The sequence below is a fragment of the Sceloporus occidentalis genome, unplaced genomic scaffold (assembly GCF_023333645.1).
Source record: "Sceloporus occidentalis isolate IW3139 unplaced genomic scaffold, rSceOcc1.0.p SCAF_117, whole genome shotgun sequence".
NCBI classification, from domain to species: Eukaryota; Metazoa; Chordata; class Lepidosauria; order Squamata; family Phrynosomatidae; genus Sceloporus; species Sceloporus occidentalis.
Window position 1 is genome coordinate 1698932 of NW_028317097.1, and position 24816 is coordinate 1723747.

Sequence of the window (24816 nt, forward strand, 5' to 3'; positions counted from 1 at the left end):
GTTAGCAGAGGGAACTTCACACCAGTGGATGAGAGTCTGTTAGCCCATCCTACGTGCTCAACGAAGCCACATTTATGTAGAGAAAAAGTGTCTCATCTTTCTAGTTTCCCAGCCATAGAGCACACAGCAGATGCCTCTCTAGTAACCAAAGCAGTCCCCAGGATTCCCAACAAAACCCCAGTAGGGCTACAGGCATAAACGGACACCCCAAGAGCATGGGTGCACTGAGATGAATCCGCACTTGTGTAGCAGCTTCATGGTGACCTTCTCCTTGCTTTGAAGTCCCAGTTGCAGTATATCCCAGCTAGATCTTTCCCAGCCAGTAGCTGCTGATTAATGGGCTCCTGTGTTAAGAGTTAAAGAGCACAAACAGCACTCACACAGCCAGGAGCAGCTCCTTCAGCACAGCAATATGTTGCTTCAGCAGCAGCTTACAGCCACCAAGGTAGCTCTGAGCAGGGAGGAACATCAACAGAGAGGCTTAACTTTTTGCTTAATTCTTCTGTAGGTGTTGATCTTGCAGCATGGGAGTCAAAAGCACAGAGCCAACACATGTCTTCATTGTCACCCAGGAGGAATTATTACCAAAGCAAATCTATGGATGGGGTAGATGAGGGGTAAAGTGTCTTCAGCATCATGCTTAGGCTACCAAGCATTTCTCTTTAACTCCGTGGGACCATCAGCCGCACTCCGTACACAGCAGCACTTCGACCCAATGCACAATTTCGTGACCAAATCAGGATGAAGAGCAGCAGCGGGTCCACGGCTTCAGCGCATTGATGGGAATCCAGCACCATGGACAGAGGAGCAGAGCTGGAGAGCAGAGCCCTACACGGGAGCAGCAGCCTTCAGCACCCAATGCCTTCAGCACCCCGCACCGACACACAGCAGCATGCAGGCAATGGTCAGCAGCAGCCCATAGAGACAAGCAAAAGCAGAGCAATGCTCAGCAGCAGCTCACAGACAGGCAAGAGCAGAGCCCTGCTCAGCAGCAAACCATAGAAAGACACGCACCAGCAGAGCACTGCTCAGCACCCTTGGCAGACACAGCAGAGCGGGCTTGCCATTCCCTACAATGAGCACACAGCAGCATCCTAAACTCAAGGCAGATTGGCACTGAAATGCATATTAGAGGAGATTGGAAAGTACAACACAGCCCCCAGGAGGTAGATTTGGGCAGTTATTTCTCCCCACCCCTTCTCCTTTAACCCACTGGTTGCCATCTAAGAACATTTTGTTAGTATATACATAACCACGGAAGCAATGGAGGTGAAATATGGGTTTTGTAGATTTTTTTGTGTCCTGTATCATTGCCCTATAAATATTTTCTCTCATGTTTTTATAAATTGTAATGCAAAAAGTGTAAAATTTTCTCCGGCTACCCAACACGTTCCTAACCTGGTTAGAGATGGGTTGGGTGAGTAAAGTTATGTGTTAATATGTATAATATATTCAGTTGTGCTTGTACCAGATTCACTGCTGATTCCATTACCACTGCATTATCATATTTTATGATGACGTATCTGCAAAATAAATGTAATGTACACATATTTTATTCTTTCCGAACATATACCAGTATGTTTTCCAGTTACCCTAGAGCACCAAGCTGCTAGGTTCAGAAACATTTAGAAGAGTCATTATATCCTTAATTTTGAGCTAAAATTGAACGTCTCTGTCATCTTGATATAGATTATTGCTGATGTATGAATTATACTAGCAAGTCATTTATCTATTGCAAAAAGATTTTAATCTGATAGCTACTTCAGAGAATTGGTACATATTGCAGAAAGGAGCAGATATAGCACCCATGTTAACAATTGGTAATATATCCGGCACCATATATCTGTCTGTAAAATTAATTTTTATAAAACATCTCTACTTAGATAATACCAATGAAAGTATGTATTAAAATATTACTAGACCCATTTTATTACTAACTAAAAGACACCAGTGTATGCAACAAGAGCCTGGAGGGAGATGTGTGTCGTGGATTGAAAGAAGCGAAAAAGAGTACGAGAAAGAAATGAGTAGACTTAGTTGGTAAATATAAAATCAACACACTATGGTTAACAACCATTAACAAAATGTTTTATTAAATGCTTCATTCCGTGTTCTGATTTTATATCCATCACCATAGTTCTCTGTTCCAATTTTAAAGGCAATAGTTAAACAGTGATGGTCTTCTAGGTCCAAAGCCGGACAGTTCCATCAGATCCACCAGAGATTAGGTAGTCGCCTTTGTGGTTAAAGAGGACACATTGAGCAGCTTCTTCGTGGCCTTCTAAGCTGGCCAGTTGACCAGACGTTAGAGCCAGTATTTTGACTGTCCCATCATTGCTGGCCATGGATACCAACTGACCTGCAAAAGAGAGAAGAGCAGAAAGGTGAGATACTCCCTGAAGGTGATGTTGAGAATATTGATTTGACTGCTAGTGATGTGCGCTGAATTAATGTCTTTATTGAAAATAACTTCAATCCAAGCGTGATAAATCAATATAAATGAGACAGACTGCCTATGCCAGAAAGTAAACTAATAAATTCCAACCACAGACATCCTGTGGCTATTTATTGGGATTAACCATTTGGATTTTCTAAAAAAAAAAAATCTTTCCATTGCAAGTTACTAGGTTTCAGGTAACATTTAAAATGAGCAAATGATAACAAGTTTAGCAATACATGTATTGAACTTGTTGTTTCTGTGTAAAGCACACAATCTTTAGCATAGGTGTTAACCATCAGATAATTACAGTATACAAGTAGTTTTCTTCAAAGGGATTAACAAGGCTGAGTATTCCCTGATAATGGGTTATTTTATTTATTCATTTTATGTCTCAATCAAATGTATGGAATTAACTCATTTTCTTTATTATAGTAAATTGTTAAACACAAAGGATTACATCCCATTGGCTAGAAAGCTTGGTTATCACGTGTGACTTGGGTACCTCATTGCTTTGGATGATATTTTTAAATTTTTTACACACTCAGAGAAAGTGTTCTGAAAAATTGTTGGGGTTGAGAGGATGCAAAGGTAACACAATGAACATATCTATGGAGCACAGCGTCAACCGTAGAGCGTTTGGGGTGGGAGAAACCTGGTAATTTAAAGAAAACTCTGCACTCTTATGCAAGCATTCCAGATTAACCAAGAGTGCATCTAACCCATAAGGGAATTTTTACAGGACCAGTAAGTAGATGCCATTACTTGGATACATTTTTTTTATATTACTGGTACTATAGAAAATACTGGAGAAAATGTTAGTACTGGTGCTTTGTCAGGAAAAGTCACAAATTATAACCCTTCCACCTTTCAGTTAAACATGCTAGTATTCCTGTAGGATTGTACCTCATTAATATGGATGCATTCGAAAAACAGACAAATTGAAATGTAATTATATTCTGCAAGAATATCAATCAAATCATGTTGTCTTTAAAGACCTCCTTCCACAAGCACAAAGACAGAGCAGTAGGAGACAGCATATTGTTATTAGCTTAACATGATAACATCAGTAACAGTCATGCACAGCCCTGCATGCTATTGTGATACAACAGCGTCTTGTAATCAAAGTTTTCTTCTAAAATACAAGGCTAGGGTCCAGCTGATTTTGACTCTATCAGCTGACAACTTTCCATTACTGAATGTTGTCTTATTATCACCAATTGGCGACCTTATGAAAACATATAGAAGATTTTTTCTGTGTAGTAAACTTTTTGGAAGGTTAAGGGGGGGGGCTAATAGAGTTAATGAGAATGTACACCAAATGGTTTGTTCCATATGTCCCCAGTTTGCAGCTTTATCAAGACTGGTTTTCAATCTCAGCTTGCAGTCAATTGTCCTTCAGGTTCATCAGCCCATGGAGATGTCAGGATTGTTTTGTTTGAGTTAGCTGGGAGAACACACAGAGATGGAATGGAAAAAAAAGCAACAAAGAGCAAACCTGTATTATTGTAATCACTTTACAGATACAACAGTTTGAAGACAATACATAGCGTTAAAATACATTAGAACATTACATCCAGGCATTGTCTTCTACTGTGTACATCTGTAAAAGTACATTGATTGTCATCTGAGCCACAAAGCGCATTAGGTGGTTGCCTGTTTTGTCCGTATCACCTCAGTGTTAATACATTATTATACTTTCTCTGGATTTTTTTCTATGCCTTGTTGAGTAGAAAACAAAGCCCTACAGAACAGTCTTCAAGATACGCCAGTTTTTTGCCATTGAGATGATGTCAAGTTCTAAGCTATACACGCACACTAGATGGATAAAAGTATTGAGACACATGGCCATTACACCAACAGGGACTTTAATATGTAGCTGGTCCCTCTTTGCAGCTATAACAGCTTCCACTCTTCTGGGAAGGCTTTTCACAAGATTTTGGAGAGTTTCAGTGGGGATTTTCACTCATTCACCCAGTGGAGCATTTGTGAGGTCAGGCACTGATGTTGGACGAGAAGGCCTGGGTAGCAATCTCTTTTCCAGATCATCTCAAAGGTGTTAGATGGAGTTGAGCTCAGGGCTTTGTGAGGCTCAGTCACGTTCTTCCACACCAAACTCATCTAACCATGTATTTTTGGACTTTGCTATGTGCACTGGGGCACAGCAATGTTGGAATAGAAGAGGGCTTTCTCTATACTGTTCCCACAATGTTGGAAGCATAGCATTGTCCAAAATGTCTTGGTGTGCTGAAGGGGATATGCCCCAATACATTTTTCCATATAGTGTATGTCAAAAGGTAGAAAAAATATCAGGTAAATAGCTATGCAAGCAGAGAACCAATATATTCACTACTTAGAATGGAGTAGGCTCCATGTCTAATCAATTGACTACAGGGCAGTTATGTGTAGGAAACGTGTCCTTGAGTGTATTTGGTCTGTAAAAGGTGGCAAATACTACACTTGTCTGAAAATGGAGCAAGTAGTAGTGTGTTTTCTACCAACAGCAGACTGTTAGAGGTGGAAGAATAATATTATTCTGTTAATTCTGTATGTTCTATCCGTAAATTACTTTTATATTTGGTCTGTTCGTTACTTTAGGAGTCACAATGGACTGTTTTGTTGAGGTCACAGAAAATGGGACCACAAAAACATTATTCAGTCCTGAAGGGGCTCTAGAAGCTTCTTTAATGTCAAATTATGGAGCCTATTGCAATGGAGCCAGAGTGGTCTTCAGGGAAATATCTCGGAGAGAGCAGATCTTTAGACGTTTGTTCCATGTACTTTTCTGTCTACTATGTGCTTCTGCTGTTACATACTAATAATATTAGAATTATATCTTTTATCTAAAATGCTACATTTCAGTTAGACTCTAAAGGCCAGAGTCAAAATATTGAATGTCAATTTTTTCCCCATCGCTCTAAGAGACCCCTGCCTAGAGGAAAGCTTATTAACTAATATATTTGAAGACCTAAAGAAACATTCAATTATATTTAACACATACTTAAATCTCCTAAGGGTTCTGAAAAGTATGTGCAACAATCCAGAGCATTCCTAAGTCTGGTTTTAATTGGCAAAGATACCGTTATAATTCTTAACGCTATGAGTCATTCATTATACGAACCAGTGGTTACATTACTGCTCAGACCCAGGTGTTCTAGACCTGCTGTCTTCAGCAATGAACAGTTATATTGTTTTTTTATAGCAATTTTTTTCAATATATGCTGTTTGCGTTTATAAAATACTTATATAAAATAATATAATACTTTATAGGATACAATTCTGTAAAACTCATTCCATTTGTTTTTCTGTAGCATGTAGATTTGGGACACGTCTTTCATTTTTTTTAAATTTGTTCATATAGGTATATTTTGCATTAAAAAATATGTGTATGGGAATTCAACAAACCTCCAGAAAATCTATGGAGCTTTTTCATTAAATATGTTGCTCCCTTTTTCACGCCTGGTCAAGTGCATTGGTGGCTGCAAGCTGCTGATCTGTGGCCCCTATAAGCAGTCCTTGTTTTAATCAGCTAAGAAAATACATTCACATGTGCACACAAGAAGCACTAAGTGCAAACCTACAACATGGATTTTCACAATTATTCAAGTTTAAATAAATTCAGTTTTAGGTTACTCATCTTAAATAGAAAACTGCTTTTGATGTGCAGTTCATAGGTTAATAATTAATTATTTGAATGATATATAACCTAGCTACATTATCTACCTGTATATTGAGTAGAATAGCATGACATCAGTTATTTTACTGGAATTATTAACTCCAGTATTACTTTTGAGTTGCAGATTGAAATGTAGAATGAGAGAATCACCCCCCTTCCCCTGGGGGAATGGATAACCTATATACTAGATTCTCATCATATATGTGACCTATGTCCTCCTTACCATCCACCCAGTGTATGGAATATTTAATATATTTTAACATGTTTTATTTCATTTTCTTAAATCCTTCACGACCCCCTCATCCCACAAGTATGGGTTTTACAAGTGTCTCTAACCCGCCGTTTCTGATGGCTTTTATTTTTATAACTAGCCACAATTGTAATTTTTCACATTGATCTTTAATTTAAATTCCTTATAATCTGAAACACTCAATCTGGAATGGATTTATAAACTTTTAAGCCCCTTAAACAGAACATTTCTATGAGTGACCAGAAGTAGTTTGTACAAAATATTGAAAAATACATAATGTTAAAAGAGTGTTAATATTTTTTAGGCTGATGTTTGCAGGAGTAACAGTGAAAGGGCAGCGCCATCCTTCTGTGAGCACAGTGCCTGACCTCAGCACGTAAAGGACATAAGTGACATCAAAAACACCTTGTTTCATCATATTGCATGTGGGAATTTGAGACTTACAGACAATCTCAAATAAAAGGTACCAGGTCACCTCTGTTTGGGCTATCAGCAATGCAGAAAACATAGCAGAATGTCAACACATAATGATAAGGTTCTGATGCATTTATTATTATTATTTATTATGTATTTATTATTTATTATAATGTATCTATTATTATTATCTTTTATTTATATAGCGCCAACAATCTACGCAGCGCTTCTTACAATACATATATTCAAGGGGTATGACAAGATTTGACACACTAAGACAAACCGATACATTAGGTGGAGAGAGCCCTGCTCACAAGCTTACAATCTTGAGGGAATGGGGTGAGGACAAACATAAGGAATAGAGAAAGGTGAGAGGTAGTGTGGTGGCTGTATCATTGACAGGGAAGTTCTATCAACTAAGGTGGTACGGCTTCTCGGAAGAAGTGGGTTTTGAGATGTTTCTTGAATGTTGGGTGAGAGAGTGAATACTGAAGGTTCGGTGGAAGTAGATTCCAGAGATATGAGTGAGGAGGAGAGCCTTAGCCCATGGAAAGAACTTCAGAATCGAGTAGGGGAGTATTTGTTTAGGAGGGCAGAAATGTATGGAGGAGAGGTGTTATGGAGGGCCTTATAAGTTATTTATAAAGCATTTATTCTGGAGCTTGGTATAATAAAAAACACGGAAAGATGACATACACAAAGAGGCCTACATCTCAAGAGAAACCTCATATCTAAAGCAGGTTCTGAATGCTTAGTCACATCTTATTGTTTGAATATATTGGCCCACTAACAGCTAACGCTACCATTTAAAACTTTCATTATGACCATGGTGATTGCGCAAAATGTTGCCTGAAAAACCAACTCTCTTTTTCAAACTCAATAAATAATTTATTTAAAACATAATTCAATAATCCTGAGGTGCAATGGAAGAACAAAGCAGAAGCTGACAGTGGAATTTCTGAAAAATAATAAATGTTTTTTTTTTTTAGATGGCCATGTATTTTTAGAGTTTTTATGCAGTTACGAGTGCTGAACATTGGAAGGAATGGTTATATAATTAAACCAAAACATTGGCTTTCATTCTCCGAGCTCATAACAAATTCAAGCTTTAGCAGGCGTTGTTTTAAAGCTGTAGGACAATGTTCAATCCCCACAATACGCTGCTTTATGTTTGCGCTCTGTCTCAATGATTTTTTTATTCCCAACCTGTCAATGGCTTTCGGTTGTGATTTTTTTCAATTTTACATTTAAATTAACTTTAAAAAATTGTACACTCAGTGGGAAAATACTCAGTGCCGGATCCCCTCTTGAGCTTTCTAATTACCCTTTTGTCATAACATCTCCTGACACAATCTATTATGAAGGAACTATTAAGATGATAAAATAATTTATTAATACAGAAAATGTTTTGTACACTGTATATATATATATATATATATATATATATATATATATATATATATATTGGCCTACAATAACATACATAGAACCAATTTCCCTAAAGAAGTAGAAAAACTAAGCATTTCATCCATTATTCAAATTGTACTACGAACCACATAAATTAGCCTAATTCTTCAATGTGAGTGGTACTGACTGGCATAGAAGTGTGATAAGTTTGATGTGTTTGTAGTTTTATCAATCTAGTAGTTTAATGTGACATTCATGATGTTTGCATGTTTCCACAGTGTGACCCCTTTAGCTTTGTGAGACATCATTGTTGTATTCTGGCCTAGGCCTAGGGCAGCAAGTCCAGAAGGGTTGGAAGCCCCTCTGTTGCAAAGTAGGCCTATCCCCCTCTTGGGGCATCAGGCTCCCTGTAGCATGACCGTTAAGTGAGCAATAATGTAAAGATTATCTGTGTAAACTAATTTCACACATTTTGTATGTTTCATAGAATCTTGTAGGTACAACACCGATAGTTTCACCAGAATGTTATCTAGAAAGAGAATTATAGGAACCTGGGCACTTTACACAGGAATGAAGAATACACTGGTCCAAAATAGTTCATGAAGGCAGGAACGCAGCAGGGCCATTTAGCATCATGTTGCATGACCCTGTGTTAAAAGTAACCTAAGCATGAATGTGTATGTGTGGGGGGGATGAATGTGTAAGTCTAAGTGTGTGAGAGGGACTGTGTGTGTAAGTGTATGTTAGTGAGTACGTGTATCTGGTTGTTAATGCACGTGTAAGCATATGTATGTGTGCTAGCGTCAGCATGTAATTATGTGTGCCACTGTGTTTACTGAGTTACCCTCCCCTGACCCATATTCACTCATTCCTTGGCTCTGTACCAGCTATGTTTTGGCCAAATGTCTATGTAGGGCAATGTAGATCCCATCAGATGGGATGTCACAACACAATTAAGATAGTGGTATAATAAAATGTTCTGGCCCACAGGCTTACAATCAAGTAGTACAATGGGTGGTAATGTTCCAACAATCTTAACGGCTTTCTAGAATAATTTTAGCTGAAGAAATTTAATCTATAATGTAATGTAGTGTACAGTGAAAGTAACATTCAATTAGCCCTCATGAAATATTTTATTATTAAGTTCCCCCAAAGACTACAGCAAAACAATATCAGATAAAGACTGGGGATAAACATTGCGGAAATAATACAGCCCAGCGCCCAGTGGGTTAAATGGGCACCAGTTTGGCTACAGTTAAATGGTGTGTTTTTTAATCATGTAATACTGAAAACTGGAGACATTTTGCATTATTTTATAGCTGTTTGGTAGACTCCTTAAATAAGCACCGAAGTCACAAAATAGCTTGTGATACATAAACCAAATTATCAAGGATGGAAGAAAGAACATCCGAAAAAAAATCAGGGGACCGATAAATTAATCCTTTCAAGCACGAGGAAGTTCAAAAAGCTCAAAAGCACTCACACTGTGGTTCAGGATGACAAATGCATATGACTTCCTGAACGAGAAAGGTAAAGGTACTTTGTGAGTAATCAGAGCACTTAAATGAGTCAGCCAACCAATCCCACCACTAAAACAGAGCTCCATGAAGTGCTATTAACTCTATTATTGCCAAATTGTGGATTGGCTTTAAAAATGGTTGCATCTATTTATTGTTCAATGCTCGGGTACATTTATATTTATTTCAGTATTTTCTAACATGCCAATATAATTACAGGACTCCAATAAGAGTAAATGCATAAATGGATTGAATTTTGGAGATAAATCCATTGTCATTAATCAGGCATTTTTCATTCTTTATAAGATCACTTTAGCTGAAAAATCAAATGAAGGCAGAAAGCACCTGACTCTTGAAAGGTTAGATTTAGTCATGTCTCCTTTCTCCGTGTATACAAGTCCCCAAGTGTCATTATTGGTTAGTATGGAAGTTAGCCTGTAATACAAGCCAGCATCATCTTAACTCTATTAACATGGAATCACGCATAGGCCATTAAAATCATTAAAACATTATTGAACATTGCCTTTCGAATTAACATAGTCAACTCCTTTTGCAAAGCACTGATCTGTTGATCCATAGGGCAGTACATATAGGCTGCTAGTTCTATTCGGTTTTTTAATAATAACTATGGGTGAACTGCCATTGCGCCCTAAAAGTGAATAGATAAATGTCAAATTATTTAACAGAATATGTCCTTACGCTAATGTCTATAATGCTGGCCATAGAGATCGCATACAGTTTAGTGCTTGCTCCAATCCAGTGTTCCTATTTCATCTGTGAGCACACAACATATTATTCAGTTTGCCATGAAAGCCAGAAAGCCAGAAAGTGGGTGTTTGTATTTTGTAGTTCGTGTATATTAGGGCAAGTGTGCCTACCTGCAAGTAAGCGTGTGACCGCAAGGGCAAAAGTGAGCCGGTATGTTTGTGTATAAGGGCAGGCGTGAATGTGCATATGTATGTATGTGTGCTAGTGTACAATGCTAGACTGTGTGGGGTGTTAGAATGAGCATGCATGTGGAGTGTCAGTGTACAGTGTTAAGCTGTGTTGGGTGTTAGTATATAGTGTTGGAGTGAGTGTGTGCTAGTATACAATGTGGTGTGTTGGTGTACAGTGTTTGAGTGAGTGTGTATGGGGGTGTCAGCAATTTTCTTCTTGTTGCCTAACAAGCTGCCTTACTCACCTGTTATCAGCAGCTATTATAGCAGCTAGGCCCATTTCCTCCCATGTTCCTGTGTAATACTTGGCTTGGTATGACTACTCTCTTGCTCCTAGTTTCTGTACCATGACTGTGTTGACCTCTGTATTCCTGACCCGGCTCGGCTGGTTGGCCGCTTTGGTTATTGACTCTGGCTTGTTAGTTGGACTTCACTTTTAGTTCACAGTTCTGCTATTATGCTTGGTACCTGTCTGGATCCTGGTCCATTACAATTTAGTGTTAAAGTATATGAGCCAGGAAGGTGGTGGAGAGCAGTGAAGAAGCTGTACAGAGTAGCGGGGCAGAGGAATTCATTTCTTTGCTGGGGTTTGATGCACTTTCTGTCTAGGACTGGCCCTGGGGCGGCACTAAAACAAAGGTGCCACGAATTGAATCTGGCAGTATGCAGGATCACGTAACGTTGAGTGAACTGCAGTTGCAGGCAGGGTAAGTGAGTGGCGGGAGTATGTTTGAATGTGTGTCTGTGTATGTTGGCGTGTTTAGGTGTGTTTTTTCATCTAAAAAAAAGGCATTTGAGGTTTCAAAAGCTTATGTGTCTCAGTTTCCATGTGGGCCCAATAAAAGATATCCTCTTGAAATAAAGACTCCGTGGGACATCAGTGATCAAATGAGGGACCTAAACTGCACAAAAAAAGTGGCGGCCTAAAACCAGGTGTCTTGGTAGGTTTTGTATTAGAAAATTAGCTCTCTGTAGGTGCAGTGTGCAAATTTAAACCTTGTTAACAAAACTGGTAAGAGAAATGGCAGCTATTTTGGCCGCCCCTTTTCGTTCTGTCATTCTGTTGCCCTGGACATTAATTTAGCTGGTACTTAATATGCCTATTTCTAGTGGTTAAATTAAGTTGAATAAAGCTGATATTTCATTTGACACTTTGAAAAACCTACACTGAATTAAGGCTGTAATTTGCATGTCTATTATGTTTATATTTAATTGGTTAATTATTTTATTTCTAATATAAATTGACATTTATGCTTTTTATTGTGTCACATGCATCACTTCTTTAATTTGTATTAATTGATATTGGTTTAAAAGTGGTTGATGCTCTTGACTATGTAACTATGTGATTTGAATTGACCCCTGTGGGCAGTGGGGATCCTCTGATGGAGCTCTTCCTGCACAGACCTCCACCGCAGTTCGTCACCATCTTAAGATGCTGTGCAGCTGAACTCCCATTTCTCTCAGTAATTCCATTCTGTAAACTCTCCTTCTATACCTTTCATTTTCTATTTTCAGCTTTTTTAAATTTTTGCTATATTCTCTCCCGTATAATTATTTTTGTGAACTAAGATCTGTTGTATGGCGTAGACAAAGCTCTCTGACTGAAGCACATCTGCACAAGGTCTTACTATGTTTGTATTATAAGACCTGCCTAATATAGATGCTGCGCTACAAATGTATCTACTGCATACCAAGGATGTATGGTAGTGTTGGTGGGAATGTGATGATATAATCTGTACCATAACAACTAGGTGGGGCTAAATTATGCTAATCATGTGGGCTGGGTAGAGGAGGCAGGACTTTGGAGGAGTGGCTGTGGTAGGCATTCACGTAATTGATAGCTGTGCTGGCAATAAATACACATGTATATATATATATATATAAGCATACAAATACACCTATGCATACATAAACACACACATATACGTATACGCATTTATACACACAGTACTTTTGGTCCCGTGACGTGTGGCAATCATCCTCCCTTGCTGACACTGTGCGCCAAGAAGTGATGCCATTTCCGGGCATGCAGTCTCGCTGAGGGAGTGTGACTGCTGCACGTTGCAGGACCTGATAGGATCGCCGTTTCGTGGGACAGGTGAGAGGTGTGGACCCATCAGAAAGCTGGTGCCCTGGAACAATTGGGGCAGTTGTCCCTCAGAATGCTGGGGCTCTGGAGCAATTGGTGCACTGCCCCTCCGAATGCTGGGGCTCTGGAGCAATTGGTGCACTACCCCTCAGAAAGCTGGGGCTCTGGAGCAATTGGTGCACTGCCTCTCAGAATGCTGGGGCTCTGGAGCAATTGCTTTGTTAAAAGCTCTGTTAAAAGTACAGCCTTTATAATATATGCTTGAGTAAAGTACTTTTCAAAGTGCCGGTACTCTAAATTCTCCATATTTTGTATCCAATTTAAGTCCTTCAGGCCAGAGACCAGCTTGACTTTCAGAATAATACTTTGCCACTGTGATCACCAATGCACAGATTCATGGCTGTATTCCTGTGTGATACACTAAAAGACACATTTTTAGGGTTTTGGGCTTAAACAGCATTATGTCTGTTCTGGCCTGCATGCTCCACATTTTAACTAAACTATCCCCATTTTCCTCATTAGCAGATATACGCAAAACTCTGCCGAGACTTTTCTAAAGCCGGGAAAGCCAGCGTGGGCTCATCATAAGGGGGAGTTAAAGTCAAGTGACTAATGGTTGATGAACGTGTACATACCAACCCCAAGTCAAAAAGCATGTTGAGTGATTACATTCTGCTTGTTTTTTTAACAATTTTACAACCCAAGGACAAATTGTAATTTCACGGGCAGCTTATGAGTCATATGTGCCTGTTTGCCTCTTTAAAAAATAGAAAACATGTCCAGCTGCTGAGAAAGATGTTGTCGGTGGGGTGTTAGGAAATAGACAGAGCAAGTGAAAATGGACAGGGCTGCCTTTAAGATATGTCTTTTTTCTTGTATCATGCCCCCATGTTTTACAGGAAATGAGGCAATGAGCACCAGTATTACCAAATGCACTGGATCAGTGGAAATAGTTGCCAATCATGGTAAAGATGAGGAAGCCACCAGGATGATCAGGTCCAGCATCAGATAACCTCCAATCATTTGGTGCCATTGACAAAGTTCTCAGCTTTACAAAAATGAAATATTATCATGGTTAAAGGATAGGGTCTCATCACAGTATACCACAGTAACCTCTGGGATATAAATGATTTTATTTGTAATATTTAAAAATGTCCACAGTCATTTCTTAGTGATTTATTAGAGTAAGATGCTTTGTGGACCATGAGGTTCAGCTGGTTGAGGAGCAACATGTTAAATAAATCAGATGTAATTTCTGGAACCCAAACAACTAATAGGAAGAAACAGATGAGGTGAGCTTGCACATTTTTTTTTCCTGCAGGTTTTTCAATTAAAATAATAATATTTTCATAATATGTGGCTTCCTGTGGATACTGCGAAGAGCACTTCCTACTGGGGAAAGGCTGAAAGCATCTGTTAATGAATTCTCGCTATTTGCTCCTCATAGTTCTGCAATCACGCAAATCAGTTGCTAATGGAAATAGTTGCAAGCTATGACACACATGTTGATGCAAAGTGACACCAAGCAACAAACGGCTAGATCCTGCTACTGTTCAAACCCCTAAGAGGTTCTGCCTTCATAAAGTCAATAATGTCAAGGAAGGTACATGTTTAAGAAGCTAATTAAAATGTGCTTTATGAAAAACAATGTCCCAGCCATCTTTCTTTTGCTAAACCCACTTCCCTAATCTTGTTGAAAAGGCAAATTTTTACTAAATATAAGAGACTAATTACATAAACTCAATTTAAAGAAGCCAACAGCAACCTTTCTTTATGTATTAAAATATCAAAAATGTATACATGAAGTGGATAATAATTTGTGATGTATATTTCTGTTTGCAGAAGATGTTACTGACATTTTAGTAAATTGGAAATAATGCTAAAGATAATTATGTAGCTTAATAACAGAACCAAGCCCAGGGTGAGGTTCTCATCCAAAGCATCAAAGCTCCTACCCTAAGGGCTTACAAAAAAACTATACCTTCTAATAAATGTAAAAATACAAAGGCTTTATAATTAACAAGCAGTGTCTGGCAATGCATGGATCTTGGCCAAAATGGAAAGGGTATGGGCAGCAATGGATGGAGTTGTAGTCACCCTATAATAATGGAATTATACAGACATACCTATTGTCCCTTAGAGAGAACGTGTGCCCAACCAAGCTCCCAGTAAATTTATTTATCACATTCTTTGCAGAGGATGCTACATTTTAAGACTACTTATTGTGCCTAATGTGCAAATGAATGTTGTCTAATTTATCCCTCATTACGATAGGTCACAGGTTATGGCTGTTTAGTGTTACTGAGTTATAATTCCTCCACTGACCATGTTTAAATGGTGTATTTATACCTACTGGCAGAAAGTGTCTCAGTCTTCGCCTGTATTGTGACATTGATGGACTTCAAAGAAATTCTCAGGGAAAAAAGACAAAGTCTTGCCAAATTTTTTTTCTAATAGGACTCTTTGAAGTCTGAATCTGCAGCTTACTGGGGTGAAACTCGATAGGATAAAACAAGTAGTTGCCATGTGAACGCAGTACCGCAAGGATGCTGACTTTTTAAATAACAATTAACTGTACAGTAAAACCCATCAAGGTGAAAAATAAAAACAGTTTGATACACACATTACTCTGCATTAAATTACATTTTGAGGTCCAGAAGTGTTGGGGATAATGACATATTAAGGCTGAATTGCTCTGATGAGCAGTACCCATGGAATCTTAAACAACGTGTGGCCAAAGTTACGCCCCTGCTAATTTGACCCTATCCTTTGTTAATTCATGCCACACAGAGAATGCCTGGAGAAATTATTTATTTGATACGATTCCTTTACAAATCCTTCATGCCGATAAAGCAAGGACATTAACTATTTAGGTCCCAGTTAAGGAAGCACTGCTATGTTTAAGTCAAGGAAATTCAATTATCCAGGCATTCCTGTCGGACATATCAGACATATCTTGCACCCTTAGGTAGATTAACGAACCCAACCACTAAGCATGCGCTTGTCTTAAAATACCCAACACTCCTTTATGCAGCACTCACTGGGTATGTAAGCACAGTGGCATCGGCAGGGGGGCCAGAGGAGGCCCCCCTACATCATGCTGTACCCCACCGTGTGCCCCCCCAATTGAAACGCTGTTTTTCAGACATGAGGAAGCACTGACGCAGGGAGAGAGAGAGGGCACCAAGCGGTCGCTCAGGAATACGTTTTCAGCAGTGAAGCAGTGCCCATTGAGACAGAGGCCCCGCGCTTCCACCACAGGATGTCTGCAAGGTAAGTGAACTACAAAGGGGGGAGAGGGAGAAGGTAAATAGTGAGTAGATAGTGAGAAGGGGTAGATAATGAGAAGGGGAGAGGGGGTAGATAGTGAGAAGGGGAGAGGGGGGGTTGAGAGTGAGAAGGGGAGAGAGGGGGTAGATAGTGAGAAAGGAGAGTAATAAGAATATTGAAATAAAGAGTCAGAATGAGTGAGAGTATGAATTAATGTGTGTATGAATTGTGTGAATGAGAGTATGAAATAATGTGTATATGAATTGTGTGAAGGAGTGAGAGAATGAATTATTTAATGTGTGGAAGAATTGCATGAATGAGAGAATTAATGAATTTGTAAGAATGCAATAATGAATATGTGTAAATAATTTGTGAAAGAATAAATTATTGCATGAATGAATTGTGTGAATAAAAGTGCAAATTAGTGAGTGACTGTAAAAGCGTCTGTGTGTATCATAGATGTAGAATCTATTTTTGTAAAGGCAAAGATGGCACAAGCAGGGTGTTTAAGCCTTGGGGACCAAGGTGACACAGGCAAGGTATTTATGGGACAAAAGATGGCACAGGTAGCATGTTTATGGGACAAAGATGGCACAGGGTGGGCTGTTTGGGGACAAAGATGTCGTATGCTGGGCTGTTTGGGGGCAAAGGTGGCACATCTTACGTGTGTAATTTGGGTGCTGGTAATGTTCTATTTTGGCAATGTGGATGTCAAGGCTGGCCTTTGGGGTGTGCAACCTGTTATCTATGCCTGTAATTCAGGGGGGGTTGTATATACATTTAATGCTGAGTTTTTATGTGAATTCAAATCGATCCATACCTGCAAATCTGGGTTTTTGTGTTATTCTGTTGATCTATATCTGTTATGCTATGTTTCCATATATTATTTATGTATACCTGTAAATACAGGGTTTGTATGTCTAATTCAGTTGATCAATACCTACAATGCTGTTTCCATGTATTGTTTATTTGATCTATACATCAAAAGTTTACCTTTAATGCTGAGTTTTTCTATGAATTCCAATTGATCCATACCTGCAAAGCTGAGTGTGTCCTGCTTTTCCTGCAATGCTGTGTTTCCATACAATATTTATGTATACCTGCAAATATGTCTTATTCAGTTGATCTATACATGCATGTGCTGTTTCCACGTGTTGTTTATTTGATCTATACCTGAACTACAGAGAGTAAGTAAAAGAGAGGTGTGGTTTAATGAATGAGGGGACAAAGGGACTCTGGGGATGGTTATGGGGAAGAGGACCTCTCAATGTCACGGTAGGGTCAGAAGGAGGGAAGACTGCACTGACTCTCACAGTCTTCCCCTAATCTGCAGTCAGTGTGGCAAATATTTTTTTTTTGGTGTGGTAGCGGAGCTAGTGACTGCATGCTAGGGAGCAGGGAGCGGGGCCCAAGGAAATGCTTTCCTGGGGTCCAATTTTTTTCAATATAAAATATATTGGCAAAAGGGTCTAATATTTATATATATTGGCAGCAGGGGCTAATATTAAAGAATGAAAAATAACTGCCAGTTCAGCTGTTAATTTGGAATCATACTTCAAAGAGATAAATACATATCATGTAGTTAAAAATGCATGTCTAACATATATACATATATATATGTAGCGTTTTAGAATTGCCCCCCCCTACTTTTGTCCCTGTCCCCCCATGTGCCCCCCTAAATATGAAAGCTGGAGACGCCACTGTGTACAAAAAACAAAATCCTGTCTGCGCTTCTCACCCTAATAAAGTTGGCAACAAATATATAAACATAATATAAATGAGAGGTTTTGGTTATATGAATTGGCCAAAGCATAATTAAGCTCACCCGCCACATCAAGGCACACTCTCAATAGGGTGAGAACCTACTCTCACCTCCTACATAGTGGGCACACAAAGCAGTTTATACTGCTACCAAAACCTTATTAATGTGTTGGGGGAGGTGCAATTAAACCTCCTCCCATTTAACCCCTGGACAGCAAGCTGCAACCACTGTGTAAGCAGGACGCATTTCACTACAAAACCATCTTACACAGACAGGGGCACTCACTTTGCTTTACCTATTCTTAAAAAATTGGCTGGTTGTGTGCCTCTAACATATGCTGGGTGGCTATATATGAGAGGCCTATCCAATATCGAGCTGAAAAGAAATGGAAGATCAGCAGGGTACATATAAGATCCTTCCTTTGTTTGGTCCCTTAAAGGACAGAATATCAGAAAAAAAGAAATCTTTGATCAATAAGGAAATGTTTTTTACACACACATCAGAACCAATTTAAAGCAATTCTCTAAATCAATATAGATTGACAGAAATTCTTCTAGCACAGAGAGATATTGATCATGCGATCGATCTTTCTTTTGCATGTAGAAACTCATTGGTTTGGATCAGGATGAGGTATCGTAAGAGAAAGTATGGACTATAAAGAATGGAGCCACTGAGATGTAATAATATTCCACACGTCAAACATTTCACCGCCAAGAGATAAATTGAGACTTCATTCATTGTTCACGGTCAGAAAAACAGTTTAGTAGAATGGCAAAAATATCCCAATTCTATGCCGCTGCAATAATTAATTACAGATGTCGCACACACCATTGGCCATTTTCTTCTACAGGGCCTTTGTATCCCATAGATGTTATATTCAGAAATATCATATATGTTCACATATAGGAACTTATTATAGCTCTGACGTTAAAGGCTTCAAATCTAGCCCATGTACACTTAAACTGTAACACATCTTTTTAAATGAGTCTGAATGAAAACTTGAACAATCCCTAAATGATTAGATTTATATTTATTGGGCAGCTCATAATGTTTTACAGGCACTATTGTATTGTACTATGCCTGTTTTCCTTTGAATTAATGATACCCCCTCTTCTGTTGGTAGGACTGACTATCCAGGAAGTAGAAAAATATGTGCCTGCTATGGGTCTGCCAAGGGGTGAGAGTCCACCAAATACGACACCAGAACATTACTCGTCTTATACAGGAGCAATCACTCTTGTCTTAGCCTCGTAGAATTAAGTTCTACAGAATGGGCCGAATTAAAGAGATATCTCCAATGGGAATACTCTCTAAAGTTTAAACATACTTAAGAGTTTAATGAATGCCCTGATGACGCTACAGTTAACAGTGGGGAAAATTGCTCTAGTCTATTGTGTTAGATGTTCTTACTGATGAGGCATTAGTGTTCATGCTGCGGTATTGGCAGGCAGACGAGAAATTCCAGCCATGATTAGTTTCATTGCACCTTGGCTTACCTCCATGTGTCTTCTAAAAGCTACATCTTATATATAGCACATCTACCATCAGTTGTTACGTTGAATTGGATACATTGTTATACTGTATTCAACTGCTTAGTTACTCCTTAAGCTGGTTGGTCAATTTAGGCCTTTATATTGCAAGGGACTGTTATTCCGCGCATGAAGTTAGAAGAATTTACCTTAATTTCTTCATCTAGCTATAAAAAGAGTTCACAATCGCATATGTATTTTATATACCTGGTTCTGCAGTATACAGTACAGTGCCATACAGAGCCATAACTAATGGGGGGGGCAAGAGGGGCAGCTTTCCCAGGTGCTGCAATATGAGGGGACACATTTGAGCCACCCGCTATGAATTCCTCTGCATGTCCATCTGCTTCCATTTAACAAAGGCATGGAGCAGGACCTCAGATCCTGCTTCAGGTGCCAAGAGACCCAGTTATGTAGTAATATATTAAAAATATGGTCTTCAATTGACTTCAAGATGTTTGCTTTTATTATTTTGATCTGTCACATTAAAAACTGTAAAATTAAAACTAAAGGCATTTATATTCTTCATGTAACCTGAGGAGCATATCTTCTAGCACCAGCATAGTTGTCGGCCCTTTGTCACCGTACCTTATGTGACACCATTTTCTATATCACTAATTGACAGTGGCTGAGCTCTAAAAGATCTGGGTGAATTTATTATGCCCTCATTGTCCGCAAATACTTTTTCTGTATAATAGATTTCAAGGTTTTTTATTATTATTTATTTATTTCACTTTTGAAAAATAATACATCCACATTGGAGAAAAAGACAATATAACAGGGGATGTTTTAACAAATAAGCTTGAAAAGGTACCAATAACTCGTGCAATCACCTATAAACAAGACTGCAAAACCCTTCTGCAGATAATTCTATGATAACCAAATAAACTGCACCTGCCTGCCACACTTATTTAGTGGGTAGACATCACCCCTTTTTGGTCACAATGTTCTCATTTAGACACGTGTCCTGAAGAAATAGGTCCCGTTAAGTGTCATCTGATTGCTTGCATTCCAGTTAAATAAGCTGGTACATAATATTATTTAAATGATGGACATTATTTTAACAGCTAAATAACAATATAAATGCTATTGGCCATACACTAAGTAATCCTAATATTCACCATCCACTCATTTTTCTTTTTAATTAATCACGTCCTTAACAATGTATTTCTGTTATACGCATGTGGGCTCCCGATGGCTCCCTGCTTGAATTAGAGGGTCCCTGCTTTGTTTTTCTATTTGCTGTGATCTCATAGATGTAGACTTTGAGCATGCTCTGGCCTGCTGGAAAATATCTAGCTGCTGCTTTGTTACATGAGATGGAAATAACAAAGAGACTGATTTGCTGCAGATGATGAATCTTTTTATACGTGCGCAGACACAGATATAGATGTTCCAAAAACAGCTTTCTCACCAATCCAGCAATTACTTCTCTTCTTTTCATTATGAGTTGCACTTTGCTTAGGAATGCACTTATGGGTCACTGTCACCATTATCTTCGCGTCAGAGAGACTGAAAAAAGTGTTGCCTATAAGGCTCTTTACGGAAGGTCTGTTCATCCCTTGTGATTTTAACCCCTTAATTCCTTGCGCTGCCCTGGCAACTTGATGTGTCTCTTCCTAAAACATGTTTTCTTGCCAAATGAAGCACCAAGCCTGGGTACCATGGCAACTCAGTTCAGCTCTGAAGCCAGAAGAATCAGAAAAAGGGAAAAAAAAAACATTTTTCTGATATCCTCAAGTGCTTTTCAGTTCGGACTAAAATGCATCCTAACCTTTCATTACCCAATCATTGTGTACATGGAAACAGTCTAGGTAAGTACTGGGTCTCCTGCAACCTAACAACAAACTGGAAATATTAATGGGTTCCTTGCCAAATGGTCCAAAACATTATCCTTCTTTTTTTGGCAGATAATTATGTCTAATGTCTATTAACCTAATCTAAAAACAAAAGCATTAACACTTATGATATACCATTAAGAAAGCCTCATGTAGATATAATAGTATGCAGGAATTATTGGATCTTTTCTGTCGTGGCACATTGACATAAAATGATTTTGGTACATCATGGAAGATTTTAGACTGTTGATGTTGGCTTATTTTGGTCAAAGATCATCCTTTAAAAAAAGCCCCTTCATATCTAACTAAGAAGGTTATGGCATCCCATGATTGGGTTTTAACAGCATGTCCCCCTTTAATTTCCTACCTGTATTTTGCATTTGCACACATTGATAATTTTACCCCATATAAGACTTTCAACTATCAAGTGTCCTATAGTTTGTCTAAAATGATTGTTCTTGTCCCAGAGCAAGAAGTATAGGGATGTGATAAGGCATACCCAGGTCATTTCATGGAATCGTTTCCCATGATCCTTTAGTGAAGATCTCTTTGGAATCCCCTTATCAAGTTGAAAGATGTGACATACTTCCTGGACATTGGTTTAGCAGACTGGACTTCTAATGCTAGAGGTTGTATATAATCGCGCAGTATCTAATATTTCATCACAAATAGCTTAGGATGAGGCAGCAAAGGCCTCTTTAACATAGAGCATATAAAAAATACAAAGGTATTTGTATTACTACCTACTGAGTGGGAAAAAACCTACACAATTCCATTATGATGTTACATATAAGTGAATATCAGTACAGAGGATAATTTGGAATATTCCTCCTTAAGTACCACCAGCAATGTAGCATTCTGATTATTTTGTTATTGGACCCTAATGATACATTTCTAAAGAATTTTGTCTTACCCCATTTCATTCACAATAACACTGCAGATCAGCATCTCTCTGCTGAGCCATGAAACTTTAATTATTGAGATATTTCAAAACTGGCTGGTTAAAGTTAAAGAAAAGTCAGAACAAACCCCCTTTAGGTTTGTAATACTAGTAGGCAAAATACCTTGGCTGGCAATCTGTTACATGCATCAATACTGAGTTAACTGCAATAATGTCATATTCAAATGTGCAATTCATTCAGAGACTGGTGAAAATGTACAGTGATTCAATAATGATGACAAAATATGTGTTAAACATCCTTAAATGCACGACTTTCAAGTAATCCAATGTTGTAGCAATTAAAAATGTCAGGTTTATGATTTTAAATTCTATTAAACTGATATCTCTGCTATTATTACAAGGGAAAATCATTTTATTCTCCTGTCGTTCGTGAACAGAAACCAGTAAAATACTGTTTGATAGCATGATTTAAAATCGATTAAAGTGCACCTGTCATCAAACCATGACATGCAATCACTTTATAGGGGAATTAATTTTACCTATACACCATACTGACAAACTACACAAGTTGATGTATAGAGGTAAAGTTACATTAGCCAACTGCTAATTGCTTTGAAGCCATACCAACGTGATGGAACATGTCTATAGAACATACTGCAGAAGAGGTTTAGAAAGAAAGCAAACAATGGTTTAGAAAGGACTAAACAGAAATGTGAGATGAATCCATTGTTTCCAAATGAAACATCCTGTTGTATATGTCAAAGTGGAAAAGGTCTTTGTCAATGAGCATACCTAGGAGTTCTCCCGGTTTGACCCAGAGTCTCTGGGGGAAAGAATGCTTCTCTCCAGGCTCCAGTCTCTCCAGGGGCGTGGTACCTGGCCACACCTACTTACTCTTTCATCACACTTAATGTTTCCTGGGGTTAGTCTCGACTCCACCCAAAGCCACTCCCCCAGGAAGTTCTAAGGTATGTTGATTAGTTGTATATTTTGTCTGAAAATAAATAGTATTATTTATGCTAGCAAAATTTGGCCTGATTTGCATATTTTATTTTGGGCGAAAGATGCCATCTTGGGATTCTTTCTCTGACTGCTAAAATCAATGCAATGCAGTGAGCTGCCACTTTTGAAAATGGGCCAGTCAAAAAATAAAGGAAATAAAGGGGAGAATAATGTTAAAAGATCGCTGGAAATACATACCTTTTCTGCTTCTCATGGGTTCTACTCTGTATCATTCATGTTATTCCTAAAGAGCTCATCCTTTTCAAGACTTAAGCGCATGCATAGAACTATATAACCGCACTTTAACATAAAAGAGACACATATAATAAAAAGTTTTTCAGAGTTAAAAGTTGTTTTAAAGATCCAGAGTTCTTCCTTCAAGGTTTAAAAAATGCTTAAACCCCTTAAATGTCTCTAGTTTTGACACATCTCAAATCTGCACATCCCTGTGAAAGCAGTCTCCAAAGATTTCTTAGATGTTATGCCTTTTGGTTCAAACATCTAGTTATACGAAATTTAAGCATATTACCAAACAGATTTATGGGGTGTTCTTTTACAGATGCCCTCCAGTTCTTTCTCATTTGCATAATAGTACAATACATTTGTCTTTTTGATTAAGGAGTGTACGTTTTATTCATATAACATTAATGGTCTGTGCATTGTTACTTAAATGAAAGATTTAGAAGGCAACTTTTGTAAATGTTATAAATCCTAGATGGCCTTAATGTACACAATTTGTGTTCAATTGGTGAATGAAATTAGAGCGAGTAACCAATGATGAGGCATCACTGTGACTGCACTTTTTTCAGTAGAAACCCAAGTAGCATATAACACGTCTCCCAACGTCCTCCTCACGAAGTAGGCATGATCACTCACCTGCTGCCTACGAATTGTTTATGGCACACAGTGTTTTATCAGCTTTACAATAATTCTTATTCTGAAAAGATTAGGGTGAGCCACCACGCAGACGATTTAACCTCAACAACTTGTAGTATACTCGACCACTCTGTAAAGGGTTAAACAGAATCCAATGTGTCAAAACTCCCAAAAACTTTACAAAACAAGTAAACAGTAGCTATTTGTCCATGACTTTCCTGAGCTGTTTGTTCTGTACCCCCTACCGACTGTGGACTGCATGCAAAGCTGTTTTTCTAGAGTATTTGTTTTTTTGCTGCCACAGAAAACAATGCTTTCCTCAGCCCTTTATCACTGAGAATATTAAATATAATATCCTCCTATATTTTCCTCATACACTTAAAATTTTTTTTCTCGCTTATTTTTCCCAAACTATGCCTCTGAATAATAAATAAACCACAAAAGCAAACATGCACAGTTATACATATTAGTCTCGAGAAAGATCAAGAGAGACAATAATGAATAAGAGGGGGCCTTTCTGGAATAGTGTGTGCAGCGAGGAGTGAGGTAGTGTGGAAGGGTCATTGGCTTCAGGGGATCTGTCAGTACATGTTTGTGTCTCAGTTACTGTGTACAAATGTCTATTTCTCCCTGTATGCTTGCCTGTCCCTCATTGTTTATTTCAATAATGCCAAGCAAGACCGTAGTTACCTAGGGCAAGATATGTACCCATTTTGGTATTTTTTCACCATATATATATATATATATATATATATATATATATATATACACACACACACACAAGCATTAACCCTTAAGTGGCCCATCGCACAATTTGCTCATGTCGTAAGTTAATAATAATGGCAAAAGGACATTTGAATACCCGTATAGAGATAAAGGACATAAAGAATTGCTGTCACCTGTATTAAAA

At 38.4% G+C, this 24816-nt stretch overlaps 1 protein-coding gene across 1 annotated transcript in view; it reads right to left on the reverse strand.

The window, feature by feature from the left end:
• Window positions 1–2183: 2183 nt before the first annotated feature.
• Window positions 2184–24816, reverse strand: part of LOC149282403 (sperm-associated antigen 16 protein-like) — a 294140-nt gene continuing 271507 nt past the window's right edge. The window contains exon 14 of the mRNA XM_089498276.1: window positions 2184–2359. Coding sequence (XP_089354402.1) covers window positions 2184–2359 — 176 coding nt within the window. The remainder of the gene's footprint in view (window positions 2360–24816) is intronic.